The sequence below is a fragment of the Aquarana catesbeiana genome, linkage group LG12, assembly GCF_042186555.1.
Source record: "Aquarana catesbeiana isolate 2022-GZ linkage group LG12, ASM4218655v1, whole genome shotgun sequence".
NCBI classification, from domain to species: domain Eukaryota; kingdom Metazoa; phylum Chordata; class Amphibia; order Anura; family Ranidae; genus Aquarana; species Aquarana catesbeiana.
The window spans coordinates 146,530,625-146,552,449 of NC_133335.1; the positions used below are offsets into that span (position 1 = coordinate 146,530,625).

General features: G+C 43.6%; 1 protein-coding gene across 1 annotated transcript in view; it reads right to left on the minus strand.

Moving 5' to 3' along the window:
• Positions 1-21,825, minus strand: part of WNK4 (WNK lysine deficient protein kinase 4) — a 486,906-nt gene that overhangs the window by 49,555 nt on the left and 415,526 nt on the right. The window contains exons 14-15 of the mRNA XM_073608385.1: positions 21,107-21,259; positions 16,311-17,221 (exon numbers count right to left, since the gene is read on the minus strand). Of these exons, the coding sequence (XP_073464486.1) occupies positions 16,311-17,221; positions 21,107-21,259 (1,064 nt within the window). The remainder of the gene's footprint in view (positions 1-16,310; positions 17,222-21,106; positions 21,260-21,825) is intronic.

Genomic DNA, 21,825 nt, shown 5'->3' on the forward strand with positions numbered 1-21,825 from the left:
AGACAGCTTTATGGGCACGGTGAGGCTGCAATTATGGGCACGGTGAGGCTGCAATTATGGGCACGGTGAGACTGCATTATGGGAACGGTGAGGCTGCGATTATTAGCAGGTAAGTCTGAGATTATGGGCATGCGAGACTGCATTATGGGCATGGTAAGGCTGCGATTGTGGGCACGGTGAGGCTGCGATTATGGGCACGGTGAGGCTGCAAATATAGGCATGGAGAGGCTGCGATTATGGGCACTGTGAGACAGCATTATGGGCACGGTAAGACTGCGATTATGGGCACGGTGAGGTTGCGATTATGGGCACGGTAAGTCTGAGTTTATGACGTGTGACGTCCTAGCCATGCTCTGCTATGTCCGGCTTCAGCCGTTGCCATAACAATGGTGCTAAATCAGCTAAAAGTAGTTGGATTCGCATGTGCATTATAATTAAACAAAATTAGTCGATTGATGGATTTAAAAAAATCGATTAATCGAACGCAAAAATTTTAATCAGTAACAGCCCTAATATTATATATATATATATATATACATACATATACATACACACACACACATATATTATATACATGTGTATGACTTTCTCTACTTCTCTGCTATGGGCTGTAGCCCGAGTTCTTTTGAAGACCCAGCAATGCCCCTGATGGGGGCCTTTCATGGTTTCTTGCACCGGGGCCCTAAAGATTTTAGTTACACCTCTGCTACAAAAGTTAGTACATCCCTAAGTGAAAATGTCCAAATTGGGCCAAAGTGTCAATATTTTATGTGGCCACCATTATTTTCCAGCCCTGCCTTAACCCTGTTGGGCATGGAGTTCACCAGAGCTACACAGGTTGCCACTGGAGTCCTCTTCCACTCCTCCATGACGACATCCTGGAGCTGGTGGATGTTAGAGACCTTGCGCTCCTCCACCTTCCATTTGAGGATGCCCCACAGATGCAAAGCTCGGAGGCAAACGTACAGGAGGCTTCCGCAAGCGCTCCTTAACCACTTCAATACCAGGCACTTTCGACCATTCCTGCCCAGGACAATTTTCAGCTTTCAGTGCTGTCACACTTTGAATGACAATTGCGCGGTCATGCTACATTGTACCCAAACTACATTTTTTATCATTTTCTTCCCACAAATAGAGCTTTCTTTTGGTGGCATTTGATCACCTCTGGGGTTTTTATTTTTTGCTAAACAAACTAAAAAAGACCAAAATTTTTGAAAGTTTCTATCATAAAATTTTGTTTTCCCCTTCACTGACGGGCACTGATGAGGCGGCACTGATATGTAGAATGATATGTAGAATTGATGGGCACCAATAGGCGGCACTGATAGGCACCAATAGGCAGCACTGATATGCAGCACTGATGGGCACTGATAGGCGGCACTAATGGGCACTGATAGGTGGCACTGATGGGCACTGACAGGTGGCTGTGATGGGCACTGACAGACGGCTGTGATGGGCACCAATAGGCGGTACTGATTGGCACTGACAGGTGGCACTGATGGGCAGCACTGATGATGAGGTGTTAATAATAGTACTCAAGCGCTGGTATGGTGGAAAACTGAAAATTATATGTAGGAAGGCCAGTATGGTGGCCTGAATTTATGGGAGGAACCCGGGGGGTATTTAACCAGCCCGCTCACCTGTGGTGCTTGTCGGTTTCCTGTGCGCGATATACGTCACTAGGCCAACTATTCCGATTTCAGCGTTCGCAAATACTTGGCTCACAAGTTCCCGCATTCGTGATCTCCGTGCCCGAGAGTTTTAGAAGTCCGCGTTTACCGATTCGTTCGCACCACGCGTCTGGCTGGGCTGTCGCAGGTAGGGTCCCCTCGGATTTTTGTTTTTACGTACGTTATGTCATGTCACTAAACCGTGGTATCAGAATTACGAATCACTCGCAAATTTCACGAACGTAACCGCATGTGTATTACTCGCACTGTCGTCATGTTACCATTTCGCGTTATCTGAGGAAACCATAGCGACGCAAGCGTCGCTTCATTTCAGACAGGTCTTAATTGTTAAACATGTGTCAGTAGACAGCCATAGTGATTCGTAAATGCATAAATCTTTTCGAACCACGTCAGTTCGATACCAATCATTTCTCATTTCTGAAACATTTCTAAATACATTTCTAACATTTCAAACCATTGCAAATCATTTCTCATTTCAGTCACGTACCGCGCTCCGATCCGAATCCAGTCGCACCTAAAAGATGCACCGATTCGCTCCGGTGTGCCCCAGTAGTTACGGCCTCATTTCAGTACATGCTCCAGAGTCACGTCATTATCAGTCGTTATGACTCATCGATTCGTACCTCTGTCATGGTTATCATTTCATTTCCACGTATCACGCTCCGATACGAATTCAGTCGCATGGATATGCACCGATTCGTCTCGGCGTGCCCCAGGTATTACCCACATTTCAGTACATGCTCCAGAGTCCGATTCGTAGTCAGTTGCTACAGCAGCACGACCGATTCGCGCCTCTGTCATGGCAAACAATATGTTACACCTGCACTTACCGCGCTCCGCTTCGAATCCAGTCGCATCCTCCATGCACCGATTCGTTACGGCGTGCCCCAGGGCTCGGCCTCATTTCTGAAACATGCTCCAGAGTCCGGATCATAGCTATTCGCAGATATCGGGCGACCGATCCGCATCTCTGTCATGGAATTGCTATCATTTCACTCCCACAGCGCATCACCGTTTCGAAACCAGTCGCATCCGAGATGCACCGATTCGTCACGGAATGCCTCAGTTGTTTCGGCCGTATCCATACCTATACCAGAGCTCGGTGCGATGCCAGTCGCAAATGCGGCACAACCAATTCGAGCCTCGGCCAAGGTAAACATTTCTTTCATTTTGTTTCTTACTGCGCTCCGATTCGAATCCAGATGCATCAAACATGCACCGATTCGTCCCGGTGTGCACCAATGTTTTTCAGTTGCCTCATTTCAGTACATGCTCCAGAGCCCGGATCACGGTCGGATCAGTCACGACACGACCAAGCCGGACCTTTGTCATGGAGTTCACTCATTTCATAATCAAGGCAAACATTTCAAATCATTTCATTGTCACAAGATTGTAAGCACCATATAAGTCATTGCTTCAAGTTAGTCAGCAAACCCTTCACGAACTATCACCTTTCATTTTCCTCCAGGTCAGTCAAAGTTCAGTAGGTCCACCCTGCACCAGGTTGGACGATATCCCCCCAGGTAAAAAAAAAAAAAAGTGGGAGAAAATAAGTCGGGTAAGTATGACTCAGGGAATCAAAGAAAAAACTTGAAATTTATGTCACCCCCAATAGGTTACAGTCAACCAAAAATAAGAGCTCAAAGACAGGATATTCTCACCAGATCAACCATGTCGCAGGCCGGCAGCGAAGACTTCACGGCCCCTCTGTCACCTTCCCCGGTCTCAGAGAGCGGCAGCGTGCAGTCCCTCAGGGGATGGACTATCCCCAAACTGACGGCAGAGCTAAGACGCAGAGGTGTGCCCTTCCCCGCCACAGCGAGGAAAGGCGAGCTGTTCAAACTCCTCTTTCCCCCACCAGCAGCAGGACCCAGTACCCAACAGGCATCCCTCCAGTCAATATCTTCAGCCATCTCACAACTTCACACGATGGTGTCGTCCCTGTCTACCTCGGTCACAGACGTACAAACCAGGGTGGCACTCCTGGAGGCACGACCGGCCGCGGCTATCCCCGACCCAACCGCAACCCAAACCTTAACACCCCTTCCTGCAGGTACCTCAGGCTGGAGCCCCATTGTCTACCCCTCCCATTTGGTTCCAACCAGCATCAGGAAGGACATTTTGGACGGCAGGGACGTCAACCTGGCCTCTCTCCTTATTTCTGTGCACGATCTGGCAGAAAATAAGGCCTACTCCTGGGGTGACATATCGGTGGTCCTTAAAGCCAAAGACCCCAGACTAAACCGCAAGTTATCCGTCCCAGAATTCACCCTGGCCTTTGGCATGCTGAGAGACGTCCTATGCTCAGCCGCTCCCAGCAGAAGGGAAGAGCTGGACTTATACCTCCATACGGTAGTAGACTTGGGCTACAAGTATGGAGGATTTTCCTTTTACGACTACCACCGTTCCTTTTCCGCAAAGGCTGCTGCCAGACTCACACAGTTCCAAACAACAACAAATTGGAGTCTCATGGACACAGAGCTGTTCTGCCGCCATTTTGCCAGCTTACGCTCACCCCTGTGTGCGATTTGCCAATCCTCCACCCACACTGCCACCTGGTGCGCCAACGCGACAACCAGACGTCCCTTCGAATTTCCCTCTACCTCCGGTGCACTTCAGGGTCAGTCGGCCCCTGAACAAACGCCTCAGGTAGACAAATTCGGACGCCCAGTCAGAACCGTGGGAGGGGCAGCCATCTGCAATAATTACAATTACGGGTCCTGCAACTTCAGTCAGTGCCACCTACTCCACATCTGCACCTTATGCCAAAGAGCGCACCCAAGAAACCTGTGCGAAGTCAAACAACAGAAGAGGGCATGACTAAGCCGGATCAATGTCTTATGGCTAGGACTCTACCTCACCTCACATCCCACCCCCTCCCTGGCCACCTACCTTATCCAGGGCTTCACAGTAGGCTTTCACACCGGCCTCATTTCACTACCCCACAGTACTTACGAATGTGGGAATCTTCGTTCAGCGGCCATTGACGAACAAGCCATAGATCGGCTCTTACAAGCAGAAGTAGACCGAGAGTACGTCATAGGCCCCTTCACTCAGCCCCCTTTCAGCACTTGGAGAGTAAGCCCTATTGGGCTTGTCAAGGGCAAATTCACAAATAAATTACGTTTGGTGTACGACCTGTCTGCGCCTCATTCTTCCCACATCCCCAGTCTCAATTCCCTGATCCCCTCCGAAGAATTCTCCCTAAAATATTCCTCCGTGGACATGGCAATCCAAGCAGTCATCAAACCAGGTACAGGTGCCTGGCTTTCCAAAGCCGACATCTCGGATGCCTTCAAGCTCCTGCCTATACACCCATCCCTTTGGTGCTGGCACGGCATCAAGTGGAAGGAGGCATATTATTTTGCCACAAAACTAACGTTTGGTTCGAAGAGTAGCCCTTGGCTCTTCGACACATTCGCTCAATCCCTCGCTTGGATACTGGTACACAAGGCTCAGTGCCAAGAAGTCATCCATTACCTGGACGACTTCCTACTAATAGAACCTCCCAGCAAGCCCCCAGGAGACCTCGACAAACTCATAGTGGTATTCGGGAATCTCAATGTTCCCATCGCCGAGCACAAAGTCGACGGCCCAGCACACAACATCACCTTTCTCGGAGTCAACTTAGACACCTGCACTATGCAAGCCAGTCTCCCCCTCGACAAACTAACCCGCATCAGGGCGGTCCTTCACAAATTCACCCACACCAAAGGGTGTACCAAAAAGCAGTTGCAATCTCTCCTGGGAATGCTTAATTTCGCCATGCGAATTATTCCACAAGGCCGCACCTTCGTGTCACGTCTGCTGAGATTCCTGTCAGAAACACAAGACCCCGATCAGATCCTGAATCTAGACTCCGCAGCAATAGCGGACCTATCTATGTGGGAGGAATTCCTGTCCGCCTGGAATGGCATATCCCTATTTATACCCATGGTGTCAGTCCTTTCACCTCAGGTGGTGACAGACGCTGCAGCTTCCACAGGTTTCGCGGCAATTTTTGGCCACCAATGGTTTTCAGGACCCTGGCCTCAACAGATACTGTTGATACCCGGCTTTACCCGAACATCTTCCCTCTTCGAACTCTATCCCATAGTGGCAGCTGCACAACTCTGGGGTCACCATTGGACAGGGCAAACCGTGGTCTTCACCACTGACAATCAGGCCACGACAGACATCATCAACAAAGGCAGGTCCAAGTCCCTAGCAGTCATGTCCTTCCTGCGCAGATTGGTACAACTGTCCTTACAGCGTCAGTTTAACATTCACTGTGCATTTATTCCAGGCAAATACAATTTAGCTGCTGACGCACTGTCACGTTTTAACTACACCTCCTTTTTCAAACAGGTTCCCGCAGCCGATCCAGTGTCGGCCCCTATCCCCGTCTGGTCACAGCTGACCCTGGACTAGCTCAACATTTACAAGGAGCAACGCAGCTCATCAATCACTCACTCTCTCATAACACACTCAAAGCCTACCAGACAGCTTGGAGGGCATTCAATAAATTCCTCACATCCTGCTGTAAAGGACCAACAGATGTCAATCAGGTACTGGCCTTCACTTCATACTGCCATACTCAGCTGGCCTTATCTTACAATACCATTCGGCTATATCTAGCCGGCATACAACATTTCTTGACTCTTGAAGACCCCACAAAATCTTCACTGTTCTCATCACACGCTATACGAGCCATCCTTAGGGGCATTCAGAAACAACAACCAGTGATCAGCATCAAGCGCTTACCCATCACGGGGCCCATCTTCAGGGAGATGTCGACTATTCTGGCTACTTCTCCATTCGGTCTGCTCCCCAGCACGGTCCTACAAGCAGCCATATATTTGGCTTACTATGGGTTCTTGCGACCTGGCGAGTTCACCTGTAACAGCCCCACAGACCAAGTACTATGCAGACGGCACTTGCTTCGCTACCAAGACCATTTTATCCTTCACCTCGAGGTTTCTAAAACCCAGCAAACAGGCTCTGGAGTAGACATTCACCTCTACAAAACTAATAACAGCTGGTGTCCAGTCACCGTACTTAACCGTCTCCTGTCACTCCTGCCTGAACAACCGGACACCTGTCCTCTTCTACCATTCCCAGTTAAACCTTTAAGTGCCTGTCAGTTTGTAAAACACATAAGGATACTTCTCCGCAATCTTCACCTTAACCCCAGTCAGTATTCCGGACACTCCTTTCGTATCGGAGCAGCCTCCGCAGCATCCCGCCATGGGGTCCCAGACCACGTCATCAAAAGATTAGGCAGGTGGAAATCAGCCTGCTTCGCCCGGTATATCCCCAATCCTCAAGTAGAGATGGCACAGGCATTTTCAAAATTGGCTCAATGAATAACTGAAAACCAATAAATATTATACCCCTACCTGAATGTTTTTGCCCCCTTATTTTGGCATACCGGCCATTAGACCAAGGCACACTTTCAGGTCCATTTCATATGGTAAGTCCACACTTCCAGGTCTATTTCTGATGGTAAGTCTTATGTTAACTATAAATGTTATCTATGTCCATATCGGACATAGGGCTCCAACCATAAGTAGGAAGGCCAGTATGGTGGCCTGAATTTATGGGAGGAGCCCGGGGGGTATTTAACCAGCCCGCTCACCTGTGGTGCTTGTCGGTTTCCTGTGCGCGATACCCACCCTCCCTTCCCCATTTCACAGCATTTCTCAACTATTCATTTCTCTTTACAGAATAATCATTTCTTAAACCAGGGTATGCCCCCTTATTTTGGCATACCGGCCATTAGACCAAGGCACACTTTCAGGTCCATTTCATATGGTAAGTCCACACTTCCAGGTCTATTTCTGATGGTAAGTCTTATGTTAACTATAAATGTTATCTATGTCCATATCGGACATAGGGCTCCAACCATAAATATATATATATATATATATATATATATATATATATATATATATATATAGTGATAAAAGCTGCAGACTGAAAAGGTGATCTCTCACTGATGCAATAATAAAGTAGTAAAAAATGGTGCGCTAATATCACAATACTCTAAGTATAAAAAGTTAAAAAGATATTGATGTAAGTAAGTGCTATGTGCTATAGTGATCCCTGTGGGTATCCTAGCTGCTATATAGAGTGCAAAGTGTCTAAAAACAACTATTGATTGCCAAATATAAATGAGTGTACTAAGGTGCTGGGTGTGCACAATAAACTAATTCATACTACAACATAATAGAAATGATAAATAAAAGGTATATATGTGCTTAAAAAAATCACATCCGATATTGTTCCTGCTGGTGATGAGAAACTGAGGCCAAATAGATAAATATTAGGTATATACAATGAAAATATTTGACCATAAAAAGAAGAAATATAAATAAAAAGGTATGTGCGTGTTTAAAAAGGTCACATCCAATCTAGTTGTTGCTGTTAATATAAAGCTGAAACCAAGTATGGAAGCATGATATAGATTATATATAAATGATTAATCTTCCAGACAATAGCTACCACGTTTGGCTGGCTTGCAGTTCCAATTCTAAGCCAAAACAGCTGATTAGTTCACCCTCTCTGTCTTATTCTCCATAGCCTCCAGAGCTCAGACATGTAACAAAAGAGAAAACCTTGGGAATCCCTTGAGAATGTCACGTGACCTGTGACGCAAGCGAAAAGGCTGTGAGGAGTGAGCCTGACTGCCACACACGCTTATACCTATTTGACACATGTGAGTGTATCGGCTTTAGTTTGCGGACAATATTTGTTGCAGTACTGCACTATTGTTTTCTCTTTTGTTACATGTCTGTGCTCTGGAGGCTATGGAGAATAATGCCCTGTACACACGGTCGGACATTGATCGGACATTCCGACAACAAAATCCATGGATTTTTTCCGACGAGTTTCATTGATTTGAGAATTTTTTTTTTAACCCGCTCCATCAGTTTTTTTCTTCACTGCGATCAAAAACGATTGTTAGTTTGGCCCCATTATCTATTACGTAGACGATTAAATGAAAAATGGAAATTAAAAAAAAAAAGGCTCTACTGGTGTATGGCCCCCTTACATCTGTTTAATGAAAGTGAGAATGGAGCAGTGGTGATGCCTGACTCCCGTGAAGAGACACTTGAGTGGCAGAGGAGCAGTGTCAGACTATTTTCTGACAGACTGTGGATACTTAAACTGTTACTAAACCTGGGACCCTGTATTCATTATATCTGGTCTCCCACAGTACACAGAACATGGAAATGCAATAGTTTTAGTAAATATAAACAACTAAATACCTTTTCTCATCAGCAGTATATAGCAGTCTTGTGACTTCTATCAGTGTCTGGTTAAAGCCTTAGGAGGAGTTTTCATTCTCCCATTATTGTCCTATGAGGATTCAGGACCCCTGACCCTCTGTCTGGACAGTGCTGATTGGCCCTGTGCTGATCACATACTACCTCTCAAGAAAAAAAAAACAACTCTCTAGAAGTATACACCAATCTGAGCATGTTCAGCTTGTCCCCTAGCCTCTGTACTATCCAAGATGGTTTGGGGACTGTGGAAAAAGGGGAGGAACAGAGAAGACGGGATCAAACAGCTTTTTTACACAATGCAGAGGACTAACCCCTTAGGTTCCACAGTGAGTATAACAAGCATGCTTTACTGCATATACAGACTGATTTTACTGTTGTGGGTTTAGTAACACTTGAATAGGAGAAGGAGCTAGAAAGACTTAGTAATAAACATACATATAGTTGTGGCCCCTCCATGGCAAATGAAGAAACATCCGGTTTGAGCACACTAATGTGGAGTAACCTGTGAAGAGTGAGTACAGAGCTTCCAGCAGTGGCGGCTGGTGCTTCATGTTTTGTGGGGCGGCAAACAAATTGTCTGCCACCCCCCCCCATTCGGTCAGTCGATCAGTCAAAGGACAACCCCCCCGTCGCTTGCTCGTCAGCCCACCAGCCCCACACTTACCCCATCTAGGTCATGGGCAGCTCTTCCTCCTCGGCAGCTTCACCCTGAGTCTCCTCCTCCTCGATGGATTCTTCCTTGGCAGCCAATACAATCGCTTCTCCTCTCGGCCAATCAGGTCTTAAGACGCGCTTCCTGATTGGCCAAGAGGATAATCAGGAAGACAATAGCGAATATTAATTCGCTATTGTCACACAACTGGATGGGCTCAGGGCGCAGTACTCTGCGCCCTGAGCCCACTCTTTTTTGAAGCCAATCAGAGCCTCAGGCTCTAATCATGTGCTTCAAAAAAAAAAAAACCCATGGAAATCCCTGTGCCCTGCATGTAGATTAGGGGCCGGGCACATGGATTGGGGGGGGCCTAATTATGGATGGGCCACCCACTGGTTTCTTGGTAAAATAATTATGATCATAATAGTCATGCATCTAGAAGAAGTTATAGTGCCCAATCAGTATAACTGGAATGTTTTCCTTCTTGCATTTTTGGTGTTTGGATGTTATTTTAAGCCTTTTATCTGCTGAGCTTGAGAGCAGGCGTTGAAAGGTTTTAAGTAGGTAAACCCTGCTGCTCACCTGCCTTGGATGAGGCAGCACGTTCAAAAAGACTGTAAATGGTAGCTTCTGAGCTGAGATGGTATGTTCATTGTCGCTCTTGCATCTCTAAAAAGATGTCTGTCTCCTCACTAACACAATACAGAAGAAGGCATGGTAAATCAGTAATGGGGAAAAATCAGCTGGAGGGAACCTAGAGGCCTTTTTGGCAACTAGTTCTTTGTCCTCTGCCTGCCTACCACAGCCTCCAGTTATGTTCCTTTTCAATAAGTTCTTATTTAATTTTTTTATTTCATTTTTATTTTTTTTAATGAAAACAAAAAGCTTTATAAAACTAAGAGCACACATTACATACATGTGTGCTTGATTATATTTTTATGTGCCCAAATAAAAAAATGAAAAAAAACCCAACAAAACACAAAAGAACATACACACATTACTTCTCTAACATATGCCTTTTAGTTAAAAAACAAACAAAAACGTAATAATGTTGTTCAGGAAACAAGAGGCATACAGTCATGGACAAAAATATTAGCATCGCTGCATTTCTGTCAGATAATGCACCACTTAGCCCAGGAAATTGTTGCAATTACAAATGTTTAGGCATTCACGTGTTTATTTCTTTTGTTTGTATTGGTATGGCACAAAAGAGTGGAGAACTCCAAAAATGGACTGGCCAAAATTATTGGCAACCTCAATTTAATACTTGGTAACACACCCCTTGGAAGAAAATAACTGAAATCAATCGCTTCCTGTAACCATCAATTATGTTTCTTACACCTCTTTGCTGGAATCTTGGACCACTCTTCTTTCGCCAACTGCTCCAAGTCTCTCAGATTGTAATGCCGCGTACACACGGTCGGACTTTTCGTCTACAAAAGTCCGACAGCCTGTCCGACAGACTTCCGGCGGACTTTCGGCGGACTTGCAGCAGACTTTCTAACGAACGGACTTGCCTACACACGACCACACAAAAGTCTGACGGATTCGTACGTGATGACGTACACCGGACTAAAATAAGGAAGTTCATAGCCAGTAGCCAATAGCTGCCCTAGCATGGGTTTTTGTCCGTCGGACTAGCACACAGACGAGCGGATTTCGGGGTCCGTCGTAGTTACGACGTAAAGATTTGAAGCATGTTTCAAATCTAAAGTCCGTCGGATTTGAGGCTGAAAACGTCTGCTGAAAGTCCGGAGAAGCCCACACACGATCGGATTACCAGCCAGCTTTAGTCCGTCGGCGTCCGTTGGACTTTTGTAGACGAAAAGTCCGACCGTGTGTACGCGGCATAAGGGTTCCTTTTCCCAACTGCTGTTTAAGATCTCTCCACATATGCTCCATGGGATTTAGATCTGGACTCATTGCTGGCCAGTTCAGTACTCTCCACGCTTTGTCTTACCATTTCTGGGTGCTTATCGATGTGTATTTTGGGTAACGGAGACCCAACTTTCTGACACTGGGCCCCTATATTGCACCCCAAAATTCTTTGGTAGCCTTCAGATTTCATAATGCCATGCACACAGTCAAGACACCCAGTGCCTGAAGCAGCAAAGCAACCCCAAAACATCAGTGAATCAAAAACATCAGTGAATCTTCACCATGTTTGACTATAGGGACTGTATTCTTTTCTTTAAAGGCCTCATTTCTTTTTCTAAAAATGGTAGAATTATGGGCTTTACCAAAAAGCTGTAATTTTGTTTCGTCTGTCCACAGCACATTCTCCCAAAATGATTTTGGCTTCCTTAAGTAAGTTTTGGCAAACTCTTTTCTCTTTCACCCATGTCCAGGGAGATAAGCTACAGTGTCATGGGCTGTAAACTTCTTCACAATGTTGAGCACAGTGGACACAGGAACATTAATCACTTGCTGACCATCTTATAGTACTTTTACTACTACAGGGTGGCAGCTGTGGGCAGAGTCAAGTATATATACGTGATTCTGTATTTTCAGTTGCAGGGGGCACCGGCGGACCACTTGATTAATAACGATAATGATTGCTCTTTTTCCCTAGTTAAAGCAGCACACAGTAAACACAAAAACACTGCCTGGGCACACAGTTAACCCTTTGATCACCCTTCATTGTCATTGTTATTAGTAGAGTGACAGTGCATTTTTTTAGCGCTGATCACTGTATTGATGCCACTGGTTTCCAAAAAGTGTCAAAAGTGTCAATTCATTTTCAACAGTTCACCTCAATATCGCAGTCCTGCTATAAGTCACTTATTGCCACCATTATTAGTATAAAAAAAAAAAAATTCCACAAATATATCCCGCAGTTTGTAGACACTATAACGTTCACGCAAACTAATCAATATATGCTTATTGGGATTTTCTTTTCCCAAAACATGTATCAGAATACATGTTAGCCAAAATTTATGAAGAAATTAGATTTATGTATTTTTTTTAATATGTTTTATAGCAGAAAGTAAAAAACATTGTTTTGTTTTTTCAAAATTGTCGGTCTCTTTTTATTTATAGCGGAAAAAAAAAAAAACCATAGTGGTGATCAAATACCACCAAAAGAAAGCTCTATTTGTGGGAAAAAAATGACATACATTTGACTTGGGTACAGTGTCGTACAACCGCGCAATTGTCAGTAAAAATAACCCAGTGCAGTATCGCAAAAGGTGGCCTGGTGATGATGGTGGGTAAATCTTCCGGAGGTCAAGTGGTCAAGATCTCTGGAGATGGACTCTTTTCCACAATTTTTGTTCTCAAATCCTCAGACAATTATTTGCTGCTCTTTCTCTTCCCCATGCTCCGTGTGGCACACAGAAACACATAACAGAAAGGTTGAGTCAATTTTTCACCATTTAAACTGGTTGCCGGTGTGATTTCTATATTGTCAGCACCTGTTAATTGTTACAGGTGAGTTTAATTACAAATTACAGGAGCATCACAAACTTGGAATGCAATTATTTCTTACAATTTTGAGAAGGTGCCAATAATTTTGTCCCCTCCATTTTTGGAGTTTTGTGTGGAATGTGTCAGAGTTACTTGTTTGTTTTCACTTTTTTGTGTCATACCAATACAAACAAAGGAAATAAACATGAGAATACCTAAACATTTGTAATTGGAACTGGGCGAAGTGGTGCATTATCTGACAGAAATGTAAAGGTGCCAATATTTTTGCCCATGACTGTACCTGTGACACTATAACCATATACTGGGTTTTATATTCTCTGTAGGCCTTGTATGAAGTCACTTCCCCTTTAAATGTACAACCTGCTGTTTAGGTGGAGAGTGAGGTATTCTCCATAGTTAGGAATGGGAGGGGTTAGCTACAGTGTAGTGGTGGCCCTGAAAATGATTCAGAATGTAGCAGGAGAGCTGTTGTGGGCTTTCCCCTTTGGATAGAGGCCTAGTCAGGAACTGAGAGTTGTGACCCTTGCATAGGAATTGAGCAGAAGACACAATATCACCTGTCTTGAATTTATTAAAGAGTTACCTTAATAGGGAACTGTTATCATCGTTATGGGCTATTTAGATACTGCTTATGAAACATATGAATGTGCATTGACGCCACTGTTGTGGACTGTTTTCACTTACTTAAAATAAAGAGATTCAGTGCAACAAGCAGCCTCCATGTGGTGTGATGTAAAAGACTAAAAGCGTGAATAAGAATGCACAGCCAATATCTGGGGGATGGAGCATTTATGAGTAACCAGTGAAAGCATGATTAGCCTATGAGCTGGTGGTGGTTAGGGAAAGAAAACTCTTTCTTGGCGGTGAGAGGGGACCCCCCCATCCGTGAGTCACATGTCAGATGACCCAGACCCCCATGCCTCCTGGGCCCCTGGTGTTTGGCTATGCTTCTAGAGCCATAATCTGAACCACAATTGTATTGCAGGACCCTGTGTAATGTGTGCTCAAGTTGTTTGGGGGTTGTTGTGGATTTGTGGATCAGGTAGGTGAAGTGTCTCAAACTGCCATCCGTGCACAGATTTGGCAGGCAGTCAGGACTACATGGGACTTGGCAGATACAGAGTACAGAGGATGACCTAGATAGCCCTGTTTAATGGTAGGGCCCAAGCTTTAGGGCACATCCACATGGAGTAGCTTGGGGTCCTGCCTACAGGCCTGATTTCTACTATATTTATTTTACAGAGCTTAGCCCTATCTTTTGGTTTCATACTTTAAAGTTAAGAAGCAAACTGCCTATGGAATGAACTTGACTGCATCTGTCACAAATGACTGAAGGGGTCCCATTGCTCAGGTATACTCCAAATCTTACCTTGGTTGGTTTAGCATAAATATAATTTATACTGTACTGTGTATAAATTCTGTATATAAACCCCTGACACAGGGCTCCATATCTTTATTCATATGCTATAATATTATCAATTCACTTAAACCAGTAGAACAATGCTTTAATTTAATGGCATTGGTTTACTTTCACACACTTACAACTATGTATATTTAAAGCAATTCTACAAAAAAAAAAATGCATGTATTTTAAAAATACTGCAACGCATCCCTGACTTCCAAAGCAGCGTATTTATCACCCATCAGGTCATGCAAAGATGTAAATAATAAAGTGCATTTATGGGTCTGATTTACCAGCAGATTTACCAGGTTAGGTCCTATTACCCAAACCTCTGGATCTCTCTGTCTTTGGGGAAAAATCTAGGTCCCAGTAACATTTGCTGTATTTACCAGATTTAATTTATAGGGTCTAATCCTGTTGTTGGTATTCTCAACATAAGGAGGGCAAATTGCTTCTGCATCTTCACTTCCCACATTTATTAGTTCAACATGATGCTCACAAATTAAACCTTTAGCCATAAAATCCTTTGCCACTGCAACCAGCCCAGATTCATGTTCTAAATACCATGAATCTGCAGGGCAAGTGGTCAGTGAATGCTAGCAAATGCAGCAAAGCTGGGCATGGTGATGTGCCTACATTTGCTTACTCTTGATATATATTGCCCTTAATTAATGAAGCAAGAATGCAGATATAAACCATGCAACCTGCACCGAGCAAGCTTTAAAGTAAATATTTTAGTTAAGGCTTGGCATAATATATAGTTATAATATGTACCATATAGGATCATTTAATTAAAGTAGCAGAGAATCCCTTTTAGGATTGTGTTAGTTGCAAGGCTCAGCCATGTGCATAGTTATTTAACATCATATCTAAGCAAAACGTCTATCATAACGTAAGGAAGGAAGCAGTAGTCAACTCTGAACTATATTTCAACGGTTCTACTGTCTGCTTATTGTAACATTACTGCCAATAAAAGACAGCCCGCTATGGCAGAGCAGTATTTGCCTCCATCTACAACACTGATTCCTACTTCAAGTCTGTACCTATTGAATAACACCAACCTCTGAATATGAAATCAAACACGGCAGTACTATATACAGAAAAACAGTTTTGTTATAAACAAAGGTTCAGTTCTGGCAAGCTCCAAAAAAGGTATTACTACCTATATCTACATATTGTTCTCAGATCCCCAAAGGGATAAATGCATTTATGGATACTTAAAAATAACACTCATCAACCACTAAAGTTCAGTGTATGACCACCATACTGAATGACTCCAGTTCCCACACACAGCCTGCCATATAGAACGTAGAATAATCAAGGTTCCTGCAGTTTAGGTAAGAACAAAGCAAGGAACCTGGTAAGGGCTCTCAAAAGCAATTTTATGCAAAGGCTTTTTTTACTGTGTACATTTTGGGATAGATGCAGGAGCAGTTTCAGTAGAATAAAAACTATTGTCCTAATTTACGATTTTTACACTTTTGGTCAAAAGAATTCCATTTACAGACTGTGTGAACTACAATTGGCTTTTGGGTGGGAATCCCCTAGCCATCCAATTTCTATAGCCATCCAATTTCAAATAAGCCCACGCAGTTATTTTTTAATTTGTATTAGCTGGACTTTGTACATGTGTAGAAGTCAAAAGTGCCTGTACAAACATTTTGTAAAGAATACTTAAAGCAAGATGGTTTGTATAAAATAAAGTTTAAGAAAAGTTAAACTTTATTTTGTTTTGCAGCCTCCATCCTAAACTAAGGATTGATTTGTTTAGAGTACCTGCCTGGAACTGAACCTATTTATCACACGACTGCAAGACATGGGTCCAGAAATAATGTCTGATACCACCTCACATATTAAAAGCTTATGCTTACAGATTGGTTCATGGTCTGTCCCACCACACATCCAGTAGTTTCCAAACTCTGATTTCCAGTTGGAGCTGAAGATGTCTCACTGAAGCTTTCTATACCTGGCTGCAGTTCTGGTAAGTTCGCCACAATGCCAGGAGAAGATGGAATTTCCATCTGTTGTGGAAACTTTGTAGGGTATCCTGGTATGTTGGTAGGTGGCACTTGGTGAGGGAACATTCTGCTGTCTGGTACTGAATCTGGGTTCACAAAGGCCTGAGAGAAAGTGCCTCTCATATTAGAAAAAGTTTGCCCTGGCATATTTTGAAAAAACATTCCGCTGCTATTGGTTGATCCAGGATATACATAAGGGCACTGTCCTTGAAAGTCCTTGACTGGACTTTGAGGTTGAGAATAACTTGTTGGATACATCAGAGGGGGCTGAGCATGTCCAGACATTTGCTGGGGAAAGATAGTTCCTCCATGAGGGATTCCTTGAGGCTGTGTGGTAGCTGTTGATGCCGCTGGCAACAAAGTCTGAGCCATGCTCATAGCCAAAGATAAGACATTAGCCAAAGAAAACATGGGTGTGGTTGGAGACCACTGGGTAGCTGGTGGGACATTAGAAACCAAACCACTATTCATAGTTTGTGGCACCATCCCATTTTGCATCATTTGTTGCAAGGTATTCCCATGATTAACAGGAGGAGTCATCATGCTGGGAAGCAATGTATTTGGAGGGTTCACATGTCCTACTGAAGATGAAGGCATCATATGTGGTGGTAAGGAGGAGAGGTAGCTACCGCTATGCGCTGAACTGAAAGCTGCAGGTGGGAAGGTGTGGGAAGATGGCATGGAAAAGCTTGTTGAAAATGGTACAGCAGGATTAGATGTAGTTTCAAAAGACGGCCACGTTCTACTTGCAGCCACTGGAGAACCTGAGAAACAGACCAGAGATAGTAGTTAAAATAAAGAATATCAAAAACAACATGGTCACACTAAACTTACCTATCACTCAGAAGTATGGAATATCACATTTAGGAGTAGCAAATTATTACAATACTAATGCTAAAAAATATAGATCAAGTGATAAACACTGTCTGATTTAGAGTAGAGCATGTCCATATTGCATAGTAAATTTCCCATCGCAAGGGAGTTTTCACTTACCCTAGTAAACACAGTGAAAACTAACTTTGCAAAAAAAAAAAAAAAATACCTAGTCACTTGCAAGGGAAAACATTTTGTTTTGCTTAAGTGTGCTTGGTTGATTGAAGTCAGCCTAGCTGCGCAGCTTTACCTCATTCACTTAACTAAGGGAACATGCTTTACTCCTTAAGTATACCAGCCACATTGTATCTCTTAGTTGAAAAGGTTCATGCTTAAGGAGTAGGGATGAGCTTGAGGTTCGAATCGAACGTAGGTTCGCCTCGAACATCGGTGTCCGCCCATTCGCCGAACATAGAATATTATTCGTGGAAAATTTGAGCGCCGCGGAACGCCCCATGATGCACTGCGAGATAGCAGTGCATTGCTGTATGATGATTGGCCAAAGCATGTACCTGACCTGCATGCTTTGGCCAATCACAGCGCGCCCTGCTGAGAGAGCCAATCATGGCTCAGGGGGACTAAGTCCATGCCCAACACTATATAAGGCTGCTTACATAGCGGTCGTGTATAATGTGTGTATAATGTGTAATATATATATATATATGTACTCTGCATTCAGTGTAGCCTATGTATTCAGTGTAGACTCTATATTCAGTAACATAGTATATTGAAGTGGTTAAGGGGAACCCTGCACCAAATTGAAAAAAAAAATGGTGTGGGGGTCCCCCCTAAAATCCATACCAGGCCCTTAAGGTATGTATGGATTTTAAGGGGAACCCCGTGCCAGAATACAAAAAAATGGCGTGGGGCCCCCCAAAATCCATATGTTACCTTGTTCTATATCACCTGGTTTTATCGCTGCAGTCTTTGGTTTTCATTTCATGTTTAGATCATTTTAGCGCAGTATATCACCCTTTTTTACAGAGGAAATATTGGAGTATTGATTATCATTGCTGTTACTGTTTTCTAATACCATTATGTATTGCTGATTTTGTGGATTACCAGGTTTACTAATTTAGCAGCATAGAACTCCATTCTATTCTTCTACAGCCTGGTGAACATATTGTGGTTTATTTACCTAAAGGCAAATAGACTGTTCACTTTGCAAGTGCAGTTGCTCCAGAGCTTAATAAATGAAGCTCTGCTGCCTTCCATCTCAGAGCTGTTTCCAGTGCTGAGGCAGAACAGAAAACCAAATGTACAAAGTGGCTCCTACGAGGGTAGAGCTACATTTAATGCTGGCACACTTCAAACTTCAACATTATCTGTGTACAATTATTTTTTATAGCACAGGCACCTTTAACCCTCTGTGCGTATACATTTGCTATCCAAATGCTCTCTATGTAATATATATAATACACAGTATCTCACAAAAGTGAGTACACCCCTCACATTTTTGTAAATATTTTATTATATCTTTTCATGTGACAACACCAAAGAAATGACACTTTGCTACAATGTAAAGTAGTGAGTGTACAGCTTGTATAACAGTGTAAATTTGCTGTCCCCTCAAAATAACTCAACACACAGCCTTTAATGTCTTAACCGCTGGCAACAAAAGTGAGTACACCCCTAATTGAAAATGTCCAAATTGGGCCCAAAGTGTCACTATTTTGTGTGGCCACCATTATTTTCCAGCACAGCCTTAACCCTCTTGGGCATGGAGTTCACCAGAGCTTGACAGGTTGCCACTGGAGTCCTCTTCCACTCCTCCATGACGACATCACAAAGTTGGTGGATGTTAGAGACCTTGCGCTCCTCTACCTTCCGTTTGAGGATGCCCCACAGATGCTCAATAGGGTTTAGGTCTGGAGACATTCTTGCCCAGTCCATCACCTTTACCCTCAGCTTCTTTACCAAGGCAGTGGTTGTCTTGGAGGTGTGTTTGGGGTTGTTATCATGTTGGAATACTGCTCTGCGGCCCAGTCTCCGAAGGGAGGGTATCATGCTCGGCTTCAGTATGTCACAGTACATGTTGGCATTCATGGTTCCCTCAATGAACTGTAGCTCTCCAGTGCTGGCAGCACTCATGCAGCCCCAGACCATGACATTCCCACCACCATGCTTGACTGTAGGCAAGACACACTTGTCTTTGTACTCCTCACCTGGTTGCCGCCACACACGCTTGACACCATCTGAACCAAATAAGTTTATCTTGGTCTCATCAGACCACAGGACATGGTTCCAGTAATCCATGTCCTTAGTCTGCTTGTCTTCAGCAAACTGTTTGCGGGCTTTCTTGTACATCATCTTTAGAAGAAGCTTCCTTCTGAGACGACAGCCATGCAGACCAATTTGATGCAGTTTGCGCCATATGGTCTGACCACTGACAGGCTGACCCTCCACCCCTTCAATCTATGCAGCAATGCTGGCAGCACTCATACGTCTATTTCCCAAAGACAACCTCTGGATATGATGCTGAGCACATGCACTCAACTTTTTTGGTTGACCATGGCAAGGCCTGTTCTGAGTGGAACTGGTCCTGTTAAACCACTGTATGGCCTTGGCCACCGTGCTACAGCTCAGTTTAAGGGTCTTGGCAATCTTCTTATAGGCTAGACCATCTTTATGTAGAGCAACAACTCTTTTTTCAGATCCCCAGAGAGTTATTTGCCATGAGGTGCCATGTTGAACTTCCAGTGACCAGTATGAGAGAGTGAGAGTGATAACACCAAATTTAACACACCTGCTCCCCATTCACACCTGAGACCTTGTAACACTAACGAGTCACATGACACCAGAAAGGGAAAATGGCTAATTGGGTCCAATTTGGATATTTTCACTTAGGGGTGTACTCACTTTTGTTGCCAGCGGTTCAGACATTAATGGATGTGTGTTGAGTTATTTTTAGGGGACAGCAAATTTACACTGTTATACAAGCTGCACATTCACTACTTTACAATGTAGCAAAGTGTGATTTCTTCAGTGTTGTCACATGAAAAGATATAATAAAATATTTACAAAAATGTGAGGGGTGTACTGACTTTTGTGAGATACTGTATATATTGCCATGGGTGTAATATATAAACTATATAAGATTTAAAAGTCAAACATTAAGCCATAGCAACCAATTGGTAATCATCTTTCAATAGCATGAATACAATAACCTGAAGCCAAATTTGTTACTGAAAAATGGTTGGGTGTTCCCTGTTTCTTAAAGGGAAACTATAATGGTTTTGAATCAGCTTTATTTTATTTCAAACTAATGTATAATATGTACCAATAATGCAGGATTCCCAAAGTACTGTGGTTTTCTAAAGGGAGAGCTCATCAAAAACGATTTCCTTTAAGAAACAGGAATTAGTTTTTTTACATGACATAGAAGACACTGAGTGTTATGGCATGCTGGAAGCTAAGTCAAGAAAATGCTTTACCAATAAGGTATATTTCACACAAGAGTACTTAAGCATACGCCTGTGCGAGGACTTTGTTTGCTTGCATGGGGAAGCACAGGTGTTATGTGCATTCTCATGCAGGCAGTCCCATACATGTCAAACGGGATGCAGTGGCCGAACGGAAAAAGCTGTTGCTCCCAATCTGACAGCTGTATCTGATGCTTAAGTACACCCGTGTGAATGAGGCCTAACTGCATATTGCACTTTAACAATAAACTAATTGGATAAGGCATTACAGACCCTACTCCTGGATAACTAATAACACTTGTCATTTCCACTAGAGCACATTTTGTACAGCAAATACTATGAAATACAGCGTACCTATGGTCATGGATGGCAGAATGGATTTGTGTCGAAGATCTGGAACACTTATAACAGGTGCAGCTGCAAATACTTCATTGTCCAATATGGGGCTACCCTGATTGAAGAGGCTTGGGGAGACAGTTCTTTTGCTTGGACTTGTAGAGGTCAAATCTTAAAATAGAAATATAAACTGAAGAAAATACTTAAGGACACAGACAGTAAACAATAAACAGTAAAACAGAGGACTTAGAACTTGGAAGTCAACTCAAAACCTAACTAAGCTTATCCTACTCCCACTTCCATCCTAAGCCTATTCTATCTACCCTGTAAAAGGAAAGATGCCTATATTTACCTATACTGAAGTCGCTCAGGCCCAGTCACATGACCAGCTTTCAGCACCGGCTTCAGTGTAGAGGAGGGACATCCGACAATGTATGACCCATAGTAAGCCTATGCGTGATGTCATAGCCCAGGCTCTGCAGCCGTTTTCACTGCCTTTCCTCTACACTGAAGCCAGCGCTGGGACCCAATTATGTGACCGGACCGGTGCAACTTCAGATTAGGTAAGTATAGCCAGCTTTCCTTTTACAGGGTAGATAAAATAGGCTTAGAATGGGGGTGGCAGTAGGATAAGCTTAGTTTGGTTTTGCCTTGCATTCTATATATACATATACAGTATATATAAGCTTTAAAGCTGAAATCCAGGGAGATAAAAAAACAATGAAAATATGCTTATG